At 43.1% G+C, this 12,456-nt stretch overlaps 1 protein-coding gene across 3 annotated transcripts in view; it reads right to left on the reverse strand.

Annotated features, from left to right (window-relative positions):
* CTNNA1 (catenin alpha 1) overlaps positions 1-12,456 on the reverse strand; it is a 113,880-nt gene that overhangs the window by 78,450 nt on the left and 22,974 nt on the right. For 2 of the 3 annotated variants that reach the window (XM_080353515.1, XM_080353516.1), the window contains exons 4-7: positions 9,447-9,613; positions 8,547-8,666; positions 6,257-6,523; positions 2,626-2,829 (exon numbers count right to left, since the gene is read on the reverse strand). In XM_080353515.1, the coding sequence (XP_080209641.1) occupies positions 2,626-2,829; positions 6,257-6,523; positions 8,547-8,666; positions 9,447-9,613 (758 nt within the window). Of the gene's footprint in view, positions 1-2,625; positions 2,830-5,753; positions 5,852-6,256; positions 6,524-8,546; positions 8,667-9,446; positions 9,614-12,456 lie in introns of those variants that run through there. The other variant, XM_080353517.1, reaches the window with a different exon arrangement.

Genomic DNA, 12,456 nt, shown 5'->3' on the forward strand with positions numbered 1-12,456 from the left:
GTTCTATAATTCTGAAGTCCATCCAGAGTCATTAAATGTTACATGCAGTCAGTGACACTAGCTCTGAAAGTATCCTAGCTGCAGACTGTGAGCAGTCAGAGGATACTTTGGGTAAGTAAAATCCCTTGTTACTGTCCTCTGTCTTGTAGGAAGCACTACTGACCGCTGCCAAGACAAGACACTGGCCTGGATGTACAAAATTCAGACTGACCAAGTTGGACTACTCTTGAAAACGGCAAGACAGGTGTGTGAGATGGAAAAGGAAATAGAACACACACCAATCTAAGGAAAGGGGATACAAACTTCCGTAACAAAGTACAGAACAAGCAAATCTTGCCCTTCTTTTATGGGCATAGTCACAGGCTTCACCACCACACCCACAGATGCAGCAGGGGTCAGGAGATCCAACAACTCGGTTTTACTGAAAACTGTTATTCAGACTGTTATGCAGACTTACAGAGCTGAGGGACAGGCCCAGAGACAGTTTAACTATGGGTTCAAAACACTAAGGACTTTGAGTTACAAACTAGCTAGGAAACAGTCTTCTTATTGCCAGAGATCTGACAGACAACCCAAAAGCTAGAGGAAGTCACTAAACCAGAAGGCATTTAAAACTAAAAGGGAATCTGCCTCAAGACATTCCTGTGCTTCAACCCTTCCAGTGCATTCTTCATCCAATCTTCTCTGATATATAGACAGATACATATATATATATATTTTTACACTCGGCCAATAAATATTTCTTATTCTAGCACTCACATAGGATTTATGATGCACTGCAAGCGCTGTGTAATTAACAGATTTAATGCCCAATTCATTTCCTTGTTCCAAGGGAGGCTGGAGACAAGCACACCAGGAGATGGCTGGGGCCCGTAGCTGTGGGTATTTCATACATATACATGATGTGACATTTCCTCTACCACTCCAGAAAGTCAGCACACCCCTACTCTTCCTGTAGATCTGTCAAAGCTTTTTCACTGTTTAGATTCCCAACTATTATTCATCCTTCAGCTTCATCATTGAGGGTTTTTTTCCTACCCTCAGTATGGATTTTTACACACCGTCCCACATTTTCACCATAATTTATCAATTGCTTTTTCCACTCCATTTCACTGAATTTCTAATCTCATTTCCCCAACTACACTGTCTACAATCATAACATAGCAGTGACTTTAAAAAATTCAGTATGCTCCACTAATTTCACAATGTGTTAAGAGAGATAACAGAGGGAATACATTCTTTCCATCTCAACGTGATGACTTTAACTTGCATACTGGAGACAAGAGCCCAGAGGAGGAGGAAGAGGAGGAGGACAGGCATTCCTGTGAACGGCAGGCACAGCTCTGCACGTGCACACAGGTATTGACTGACTTTCAATGAGACAAATGCTACCAGCTCTTATGTGCAAGATCCACATTTTTAATTAGCATTTGGTGGATATTTCGTTCTGAATCATGACAATAGGGCTTCATCCAATCCAGTAGCACATTAGTTGAAGGGATTATTACAGATGCGTCATATACTAATAAAACACTGTGCTCTGAAAGCAATGTTAAACGGCACGACTTAGCGGCTTGCTTCCCAGCTGCACTGCTCAGTTCTATAGAATGTCAATGCTGAACGCAAGCTACTTTCACAAGCAATTAAGACAGACTACATGAAGTACCTAGCTCAGCCCGCAGGCTATATAAGGCTTGGCTTTCAGTTTTGTTCAATTACTTTGTCCTTGTCTTTGGTAAACAGAAATTCTTGTTTTACGTTACCACACACGGCAGCTGCTCTCCAAATTATACCGACCTTACCTGCACATTTGACCATTTCTACCCTACGCTGAAGCAGCTTTCGTCAAAAGATTTAAAGGTAAGGTCCATAACACAGCAATGTTCCTAAATAAATTCTATTCTCTAAGAAAAGGTTCAGATTAAAACCCACCAGGATAAGAACAAAGAGGCAACAGCAGGGAGAGAAGTCCAACATTATATCATGCTGCCTTCAAACACAGCCGCTCATCCGCGTGACATGACACTTACTCCAACCGCAGAAACACTCTCAGGCTTCAAATACCGTGTGCACATTAAATGCCTAAACACTGGAAAAAAATTGCTCAGAGTCCAAGATTTATATAAAACTGTTCTCAGGATTTCTTCCTAAATATTTAACTTCGTACATGACCCCTACTCGAACTGAGTAGCGACAATAACTTGCTTCTGAAAAACACAGAATAATTAGAATGCCTTTAGCTAAAAAGGGGACACAGTTAAACTTCCCAAGCTTAAACAGAAGAAGTATTCCTTTTTCCATAAGCCAAGTTACCTTACGTAAGCCGAGGCACAAAAACAGACTAAACCCATTTAATTTCTACACAAACCAATACTAACAGTCATAAAATAATAGCAGTGCTGAAGGGTTAACACTTTATGTTGATAATAGTTGCTTGGAAGACCAGAGATCAATTTTAAGATGATTTAAGTATGTTTGATCCTGGCTCCTGACAAAGCTTTCAGCCTGCTGGTTACTGTTCAAATTCTGTTCGGGAACAGCTTTGAGACACAGCTTCAAGTCCACATTTTACATAATAACACGGAGTTAAAAACCGCACAAACTAAACAAACAGAAGATACTCACATTCCCCATGTATTCTGAAAGTAGATCCTGCAAGGCCTGTCGCACCGCATTACACTCGGCAACTATCCGTTCCCGTCGGTCATCACGTGTGCAGGATGAATCAGCCATCAGGGCCGCTCCGCTAATGATGCTCTCCAGGCGCTCTTCCAGGGAAGGCCTAAAACGCTCCTCGCTGAAGGTCGATGGATCCACAATAATTTGTTTCTAGGAAAATAACAGTTTCGGAAATTAGTAATCAGACAGAGCAGTAAGTTACTGTTAAGTCACTGAGATGACCGACGTCTACAGCAAACCCCTGATCAGGCATAAAAGGCAAATGCCACATAATTTTGGCACTGAGGATGGTTTTCATGAGCAGTTTTGCAAAATTACTAAAAGGTTCCACAGTCGATTACATTGCTAGTCACTCCTTGCACTGCTTTGACAGCTAAACAAAATTTGGCCACAGGAAGCCTCGTTACATGAATGGCAAAAACGAAGTGTGCCAACACAAATAAGGTTCAAAGTACAGAACTCTTCTTAACTACATGTCAATCCGGACATGCCTTCACTAGTTAACTTGTCAGATATAATTATCCCACTATGAACAAAAAAAAAAAAAAAGTCCAAAATTAGCCCTATATATAGTGCTGTGTTTCCTACTTTATGCAGTCTGTCTTCTCCTCACCATCATGCAGGTAAGTACAGCAGGATTCTCAAAAATTCTCAAAGTGAAACATCAACATGGATGTTTCAAACAGCACAGAAATCAAGCTCCTCATGGCAGAAAGTATCCCAGGTTTACCTTGAGAGTGTTAGGAAGCACAACTCATACTGAGAGACTGTGCTGGTTTGACTGAAAATGGGTTCATTTTCTCCATGCAGTTAGAAACCTTTCCTTTTCATAGCTCGCACGCTCAGTATTTAGACTTAGTGTGAGAACAAGATGTAACAGCCCAGCACAGAGTCAATGTTTTAATTGCTCTGGTCTGAGAGCCAAGGACACACTGAGCTCTGCCCACAGGTGTGAGGCAGCAAGGAAGGGGATGGACAGACAGAGCTGGACTGACACCCACTCTGAGCAATGAGAGTGTTCTGGCCCATTATGGTCATGCTTCGTATTTAAGGAGAGTCATGACCTTCTGGTTTGCTCTTCCGCTATCTCTCTTCTCTTGGCTTTTTTTTTTTGGTCAGAGGCAGGGGAGTTTCGGTCGGGATGTTTAGTTCGGCCTTTTTCCTCTCTTTTCTCTCTCTGGGATTGGCTTTGGGACCAGGTGCGGCTTGCTGGGACTGGCTGCTCAGTTGTCGACAGAGCTTGTGAGGAATTGCTTTCAGTATTTTATATGTATATTTACTAGTAGCGTATTAGTATTTTGTTACTTTATTAAACTGTGTCTATCTCAATCCAAGTTTCTCCCCCCGTTCTTGGGGTGGGAAGGTGAGTGAGCAGCTATGTGGTTGTATTGCCTGCTCAGGTTCAACCACCACAGAGACCTGAGGCTGAACCAGCAGTACTGAGGTACCTGCTTTGCAAGAGGCCAATAACGCCACCAAGAGAAGTTCACCAGAAGAAGCAGTGCAGTATTTATCACCTTGTGAATATTTTCAAGTGGTTTATTTAAACAGGTTTGCAATTCATTAAAGGAAAATTAATTGGCCATTTCAAGGTTTGCTGGTTTGTTTAGGGTCTTTGTGGGTTTTCTTCCCACTATGGAGCAGGAGCAGAGGGCGCTGTGTATAAAAGAAGCCCTAAAGTTTATTGAAATGGAAGTTTTCAGAACATTTGCATGCTAGCTAACTTCAACATCAATGCCATGACCACTGCTTCTCCCACCAGCCTGCACATTCCGTTTCCTTGCAGGGTAACCACGCAGCCTTCGCAGCAGGATGAGAACATGGCACGCGCTTTCCAACACGCTCCTCATTTTTCCGGAAATGTTTAGCCGTATGTATAACACGGGGTGTTTCAAAAAGATGGGCCCAATTTCAAAGCAGCCATGGTCATCATTTGAAACTCTGCCCGGCCCTTTCAAGTGCTAAGAGTTTCATTCATGGGCAGTTCGTGGTTGCAGAGATAGAGTGATTTTAAATTGGGTCCACCTTTTTAAAACACCCTGCTACTGCTCTGAAATTGGGTCCATCTTTTTGAAACACCCTGTACAATGGTAGTATGCTACTACTCCAGAACTGCACCATCAAACCCAGAGATAATCGTTACCTTGTTATCTTCTGGTGGCCATTTAATATTTTACCATCACAGTAAAAACACTGGAGTGTTTGGGGCACGTGTGTGCAAAGTCTCTAATACAAGAGCGCAATAACACTCAGGAAATTAAGTGCAGGGATAACATCTCCCAAGACCCTGAACACATTTGTTTTGTGAGTCTCCTTTGGCAGGAATGCGATGACAAAGCACATTGAGGCCGGCCTGCCGAACAAGCCCTGCTGCTATTAGAGAGACTCACAATGCAGAACAAAAAGCTCCGAAGCTCCACACGAACTGCAGTACTCAAAAAAAGTCTCCAGCCATATCTATTAGAGAGTTAATATAGTAAAATACGGTCGTATATCAGAAAGCGCATTAAATGGTTTGAGCTAAGTAGCCAGTCCATGAACCTGAACTGAATTACTTCTTCAATTCCACATCGCCAAGTCAGTCCTTAACGCTGTGTGCTGTGATGGGACCCACGGCCCTCCCACCCACCCTGCTCAAACCTGCCACCCCAAGACTTCCGGAGCTGAATGTTCAACTGATGGAATTTAAGAAAAGCAGACTTAAAACTGAAATCTTAGCCACAAAGATCAAAACAACCATGTCATCTTCCTGTTCCTCAGGAGATCACACAGAAAGGCTGCACACCAGGCACAGGGAGAGCTCCAATATAGCCTGGGAAAGGAAACAGGGCTGAGAAAGGAATGGAGGGGAAGAACAAGAGCGGTAAGAGCAAAAAGGAGAAGGTGAGCAATACCTGGCAAAAATGAAAGTATTAAACACCTTTTGAGTGGTGTCTTTATTTAATATTGCAAAGTTTTAGAGGTAAGTTAATGCCAAGGTGTTTAAAATTCAGCAGCTGAATCAGTGGTAGGCACAGAATACTGGCTTCAAAAGGAAAGTGTTCTCAGTAAAAATGCATGGCTGCCCTCAGTACCTCACTGAACACGAGATAAAGAATGACAGATCAGTACAACATCACTGCGGAATGACTTCATTCCCAACCAAAGATCATATTCAACTTCCCACTTCAAGTGCCTCTCGGTAGGTAGGTTGGGCAATTCCAAATACATTATTCACTTTTAATAAGTCATCTCTGTCACCTGCAAGAATACATTACATAAATATATTATAAAATAATCGATTTCAAATAAACCAAGGGCTTACATCTAATGTAGCAGTAGGCTAACTACTATTTCAGAGCTAGTTTAACTTGACAGCCTTCAATCACCAAGAACCACATATATAACTTTCTTTTTTCATACTGGGATTGATAGAATATAGCCTTTTAAAAAAGAAAAGCCTACTTTACCCAAGACTTCCTGTATTTCAGTAGAAAGCAATCTCTCAGGCAATATAAATACAAGCAAGCTGCTGCTAATAAACTAACACAATAGTTGGAGTTACCACTTTTTTTCACGTAAAGAGTTCAAAACTCACATCAAAGTTGTTGAGAGCATAGGCCAGCTCTCCCCCTCCGCCCTGCTGCTGGGCAGCGTCGTCCGACGCCGTCGCCTGAGCCGCGTTGGAGATGCCGGTGACCGCCTGCTGAAGCTGCTTGTAGATCAAGTCCCTGTTGGCTTTGTAGGCAGCAACATCGGGGTGCTGCAGGCAGGCCTGTGACGCCGTGTACAGAATGGGAACGTTCTTCTGCAGGATTCCTCTGGCTGCTGCCATTTGATCACGGTGACCCACATCTTTCAATTCCTATTAGGAAAATTAAAGGGAAAAAAAGGCATTTGAGAACGTATCCCACATTTAACATCCATTCATTGTCTCCCCGCATCTTCAAAATACAGGCAGGTTCTTTGCCTAATATGCTCAAATCTAACTACCTTCTGATTGAATATCCCTGTTCTTAAGGGCTCAATTTCAAGACACAAAAGGCTCATAAAAACAAAAAAAAAATACTGTAGGGCAATTCCCAACGCCACAATTCAAAACACGAGGCTGGATTTTTGCTCCTCTCCACAGTACAGGAGCGTCATTTTGAAGGCTGGCAACACCTGTATATCAGGAGGACCCAGGTTGCGAGTACACAATTTTTCTCCCCATTCCTTCCAGTTTACACTACAGCTAAAAATCACAAAGAAACCCAAAACCTCAAAACAGAACACCTTACATTTTTAGATAAAAATAAAATTAGCTTTGTTCTTAACTTACTATCAAACAAGACGCTTCCCATGCAATGTTGTCTTGCACTTGCACATGAGAAGAAAGATCTTCTTGAATTTAAACTCAAAGACTCGCAACCAGAATGTTTTCTTTAATCATACCTAGAAGATGGAGTTCACTCTCCCCAAGAGACTCAGGTACTTAATTTTAGAAGAGCAAGTATATCATCTCATTCAACTTCTTGTTCATCTCCAATGAGACAAAAATCAATCCAATGACTGTAATTACTGCTAATTTAAGATTAGTGAGCAAGTCCATATGTCTTTTCCCAAACTCTCACTGCTGCAATTCTCTAAAGCACCATCACCTCTGTTTAGGAATGGAAGCACTATGATGAGATAAAGCTGCTGAGTCCAGCATGAGCAGCCAGTTTATAAAGGGAAGAACCACCACAGTTATTAGCAGTATCGTAATTTTAACGTTATCTCTTAAGTCTAACAAAGAGATGATGAAAATGAAGAAGAGGACTGCCTTACTGAGAGAAGGCAAAAAACCACTGACAGACTCTTCAAAATGAATGTGTTCTACACGACCTCTGCAAGACGCACACCGAGCAGGCAGGGCACTGCAAGCAGGCTCACAGATTTACAGATTTAATGCAATCACTTCCCACAGCATGGAACACTCCATCACAAAGCAGTTTAAGAACATTTATTGCATTGCCATCACAACCCTACTCCCATTTACTGCAATCAGATTGTAGATCCATAACCAACTGACAATCCATTTTAGACTGTAACAGGTTTATTTTCAAAGATGAATCTGTGCAAAAAACCCAAGCAGTGTCAGAGGTGCATAAGGAGTCCTGGTTTGTACGCATCAGCAGAACAAACACACACAAAATGCTCTACAAGAATTATGCTATTTCTGATAAATGGGACTGCCCACACCTGCGCTTGCTTTTGAAAACTTACCTACACAGTGAGTCACAACAGTGCTGTTGAACAAATTGCGTGTGAAGTCGGTTTTAAGGTTAAGCACAACTTATCCAAACACAGAACATAAACATAACAAACAGGGTTTTAAACTCCTTCTCAAATGGGCACATCACAGCAAGACTAACCAGCATCCCCACTCACTTTCTTGGAAAGAGTTATTAATTCTGTGCCCAGCCATGACCTGTGCTCCCTGTTTAAACGGGCACATTCAGCCCACGTGAGCTGCACAGGCAGGGTGGTCTGGTGGTGATGGCACCAGGCACCAAGTCACAGCTCAATTCTCTTTCCTTACCCACACCTGCACTGCTTCAGAACAGGAACTGCAAGTCTCTGGAAGCAGCATTTCATTAAGGTACTAATGGATTAAAGTAAATAAATGCTACCAGAACAAATTCTGTCAGAAGCAGTACACAACAGCTGAGCAGGCTTTCTGCTTACCAGGCAAGCTCAGATTTCCTGAACACAGCAGAGTGCAGCACAAAGTACTCAACAATAAAAATAAAGGGAAAAAAAGGCATTAGCAGCAAGAAGTACTGCCCAGGAGCAGCAAGGCTGACTTATTTTAAAAGAGAAAAAGAAGAAATTATATACGGAAGAGAGAGCTGCCGTCGCTATACCTGTTGTCTCTTGGCTGCCATTATGTTAAGCTTATCCACTTCTGGTTTCAGAGCTTTGTACTGGATACCCAAATCCTGCTCCGTGCCAGCATTTCTTAGTTTCAAGATACCTTCTTCCACCTGAAAGAATACACATGCACATATTTTTCCAAGTAATACAGTCCACAGTTCAGGAAGTAATTCAGAATGTACTTCAGAGCAGACAGAGGAAGCAATCATCCTCTGCCCCCTTTTATTTTTTGGAGAGAGATACTTCAAAGGCTAATAGTACTCAAGGCTTTGCTACTACTCCATAGTCAGCAGCTACCAGAGATGGCCGAGTACACACATTTGAACGAGTATGAAGGAGCCCAGGGCCATGGCAGAGCTGTGGCAGGGGACAAAGGGCACGAGGAGAGTCCCCAAAGCCCTGTCACTAAACAGGCCCAGGATCAACTCTCATGTCATTTCAAATTCTATACGAACCACCCACCTTCTTGCTCATGGGAAGAAAAGGCTTCCTCGGGTATTCCATATTCATTTTATTTAGTCTACAAAAGCTGCTTATCCCTAGTAGCTACATGGGAGTACTGGTTATAAGAAAGCCAAATTATTTCTTTAAGATGAAACAAGCGGTTTATCACCTGCAGTTGCAAACTACAGTGCATTTAGTTTCAATACTAAAAGTTCAGAATAAAGTGCGCCACAGTGTCAAAAGCTACTGACAATGAGTGTAAAAACAAGTGACAAACATCCATGGCACACATTTTGCTCAGACGGAAAACCCTAAAAACCTCGCTGCTCCAGAAGCGAACCGATCAAAGTGCACACACCAGGGTCAGCACACGCGCAGGAAACAAAGCCGCTTGGCGGGGCACGCCCGGCACGGCAGAGCCAACGCCAGCAAGGAACCACACTTACCACTTTGAGTTGAACAAGCAGCTTGTAGACATCTGCCATGTCAGCCAGAATCAGCAGGCGGGTGACGGCGGAGAGGAGGGCGCGCGCCGCCCGCACCATGTTCCCTCGCTTGACGGAGGAGCAGGGGTCATCTGCGAACTCCCCCGAAGCACTCTTCATCAAGTCACCTGCACCAGGGGAGCAGATGGGACGACTTTAACATCACACAGTGTATCAGGGGCTCTAAGGATCCCCGGGCAAGCCAAGCTAAGTCTTGGAAACAAAATGGGTTGGCTATTTAGAGCCAGCAATTAAGATTACATGTAGCTACCTGTAAGTATGGTTACCACATGGTACAAGTATAGAGGGGCTTGTACAGGGAGGAAAGGCTGGGAAATAACACTTTGGTCGTTATTTCCAATTGTACAGGTGTTTTAACACATCAGAATCCTCTGGAGAGGCAAATTCAGCATGCCTGCTCTGTTACCTGCAGGACTGCAGTTACTTCACAAACTACAATGCTTTCAAAGCCGAAGTAAAAGCTTTGTTTTGTGTGCGTGTAGGAGCTCAGCGAAAAGCAGCAGAAAGCACTGCACACACAGACGAAATGGCACAGCTCATGGGACTGTAAACAACTCGGAGCGATGACCTGCCTGGATATGCCCTGGTTTGCATTCAAAGCAAGGCACCCCTTAGTAAAATGCTTCAACATTTCATAGCCTGTGGGTCTGCATCTGGTGCAGGAGGAAAGAGTTTGGGTTTCAGATGGTAACAATGCAATTGGTTAACTATGAAAAGCAAAGGCCACTTTGCACAGCTAGAGAAATTCCTCCAGAAGGCATTCAGAAAGCATAAAAGTAACGTCTGCATATAGTTAGAGGAGTAAATTCTGGATTTCTGCCCCATCTTTCTGGGGCAGCATTTTGCTTCCAGTATCACAGTTCCTACACAGCAGTAAGTGTTGCAATCCACATTATTATTCTTGGATCTCCCTGCATTTCAGAAACATTTGGTTAACAGTTAGGATTTGGTTTTAAAAATGCTGGGTACTCAAGGCCACAGCTCCGCAGGCAGCAGGAGATGAGCAGAAAGCAGGACTGTGCTGGAACTCACTGCTGAGTCAGGGGCTCCCCACACCTGTGTCAAAGCGTCCATACAGCCAGACACCAGGATAAAAATAACACGTCTCAGATAAGAAGAGAACAAGTGAAAGCTGACAGGGACTCCCATTGAGCCCACTACCTAATGGGGCTGGGCAAGATTCGCACAGCAACCTCAGGAGGAGGCAGCAGCATCATCCTGCTCCCCCACCAGGCCAGCAGGGCAGTGGGCCCCAGTACAGGAAGTGCTGCCATTTTATTTTAACAAATTTTTTTTTAAACTACTATTTTAGTTACTCAAAGACACCCACACCTGGAAACCCTGGGGTGAACCGTCCGAGTACTTACCATTAAACAACTCACATCTTGCCCTAGAAGAGTTTCTAACAGCCAGACACTTGACACTTTCATAGCTAAATAGAGACCAAACGCAGCTGCCAGCCTGTCCAAGCAACTACATCCAGACACTATTTTGTTCAAATGCTCCCTCCTGTGTAGCACCCTTCCATCATCTTAAATAATACGACAAACAGCAGCATACAACATTAAGATAAAAAAGTATATTACTTCACTGCTATGACATATGAAAAAAGCTTCTGTCCAAACACGGGCCAGCTATAAATAGCAATCTGAAGCTCTCTACCCAACCTTGAGGAACAACTCATTATTTTAACAAGTGTTACGAGCCTCACGTTCCAGAGAGGTGAAAAACTGCAACCAGCCAGGAGATTGTAAAATCCCTATGTAACTAACGTGACTCTGTCTTTATTCCTTCTGAAACAGGGTAATAATAGTGGAATTAACGTCAGCACCACAAGTATGGAATCTAGTAACAATCTCAGGATCTAAGGATATATGGCAGAACCAAAGTTCACTACCAATATGTCCCCCCTTATTTACTTATATGTCAAATTCCCACATTTCCAATTCCCAAAGACAAGAACGCTGTCTTCATTTCTTTCTTATTTAAAACAACTTCGAGAGGTGGCCACTCACTTCATCCAAATCTCAAATTGCTAACAACTTTAAAAACCAAAGTTATCCTCTATCCATCTCTTCAGTTGCAACCTTACAAGCCAGTCCTGAAATAACATGCTATTCCTTTTCATTTTAACAAGAGACTTGAAAAGATTTAGCAAGTTTCAAACAGCTTGTCAAGGTGTCAAGAGACAACCAGCTTCCCAGAACTAAAGGAAGATGGTATTTAAAGTTGTTGCATATATTTATTTTTTCTGCAAACTAAAGAAAGCTGGCTTTCAGACTTCTGTTACAAAGACAAAGCAACATGAGGTAGTTATTTGAAGCAGACTGAAAGGGTAAGGGGCAACTCTGCCCTGGCCTGAGTGTGCAGTTACTGCAATATGTGTGCACATTAACAGTTCCAACTGGATCCAGCATTATCTCCTCATTTTTGAATTTGAACCAGAGGTAACACAGCAAGTTTGAAAGCAGGATTTCAAGAGTTAAAATAAATACACTTGAGAGTCAGACCATGACACTCAGATGGTACAAAAATCTTATGAGGAATCTGTTTTTCCAATATAACCTTGGATTTTCACCAGATACTACAAGGGAAAGATAATAAAACAGAGGCGAGAAAAGAGCAAGCAACAGCAGCCATACTACGATCTTGTCAATAAAGTACTAAGAATTCAATTAAATCTAATGGAACAAAGCCCATTTCAGAAATAGCCAGAGTTGAGTCCATCAAAAGAAACCCCCCATTCTCCAGCCTCCCCCCATGCCCACAGGCTCCAGCAGCACTTTGTGACAGCGCCATTCACCCTCCTGGGCAGCACGGTGCGCAGTGCCCTCGATAGAGAGGCCTCGCTTCACGCCACCACTGACAGCCAGGAGAGCGGCAGCATGGACAGGCCAGAGCCAGGACACACACCAGCACCGAGGCTCTTCTTCCAAGTTAGAAATTTGTG

This window comes from Nesoenas mayeri (assembly GCF_963082525.1).
Source record: "Nesoenas mayeri genome assembly, chromosome: 14".
Lineage (NCBI taxonomy): Eukaryota > Metazoa > Chordata > Aves > Columbiformes > Columbidae > Nesoenas > Nesoenas mayeri.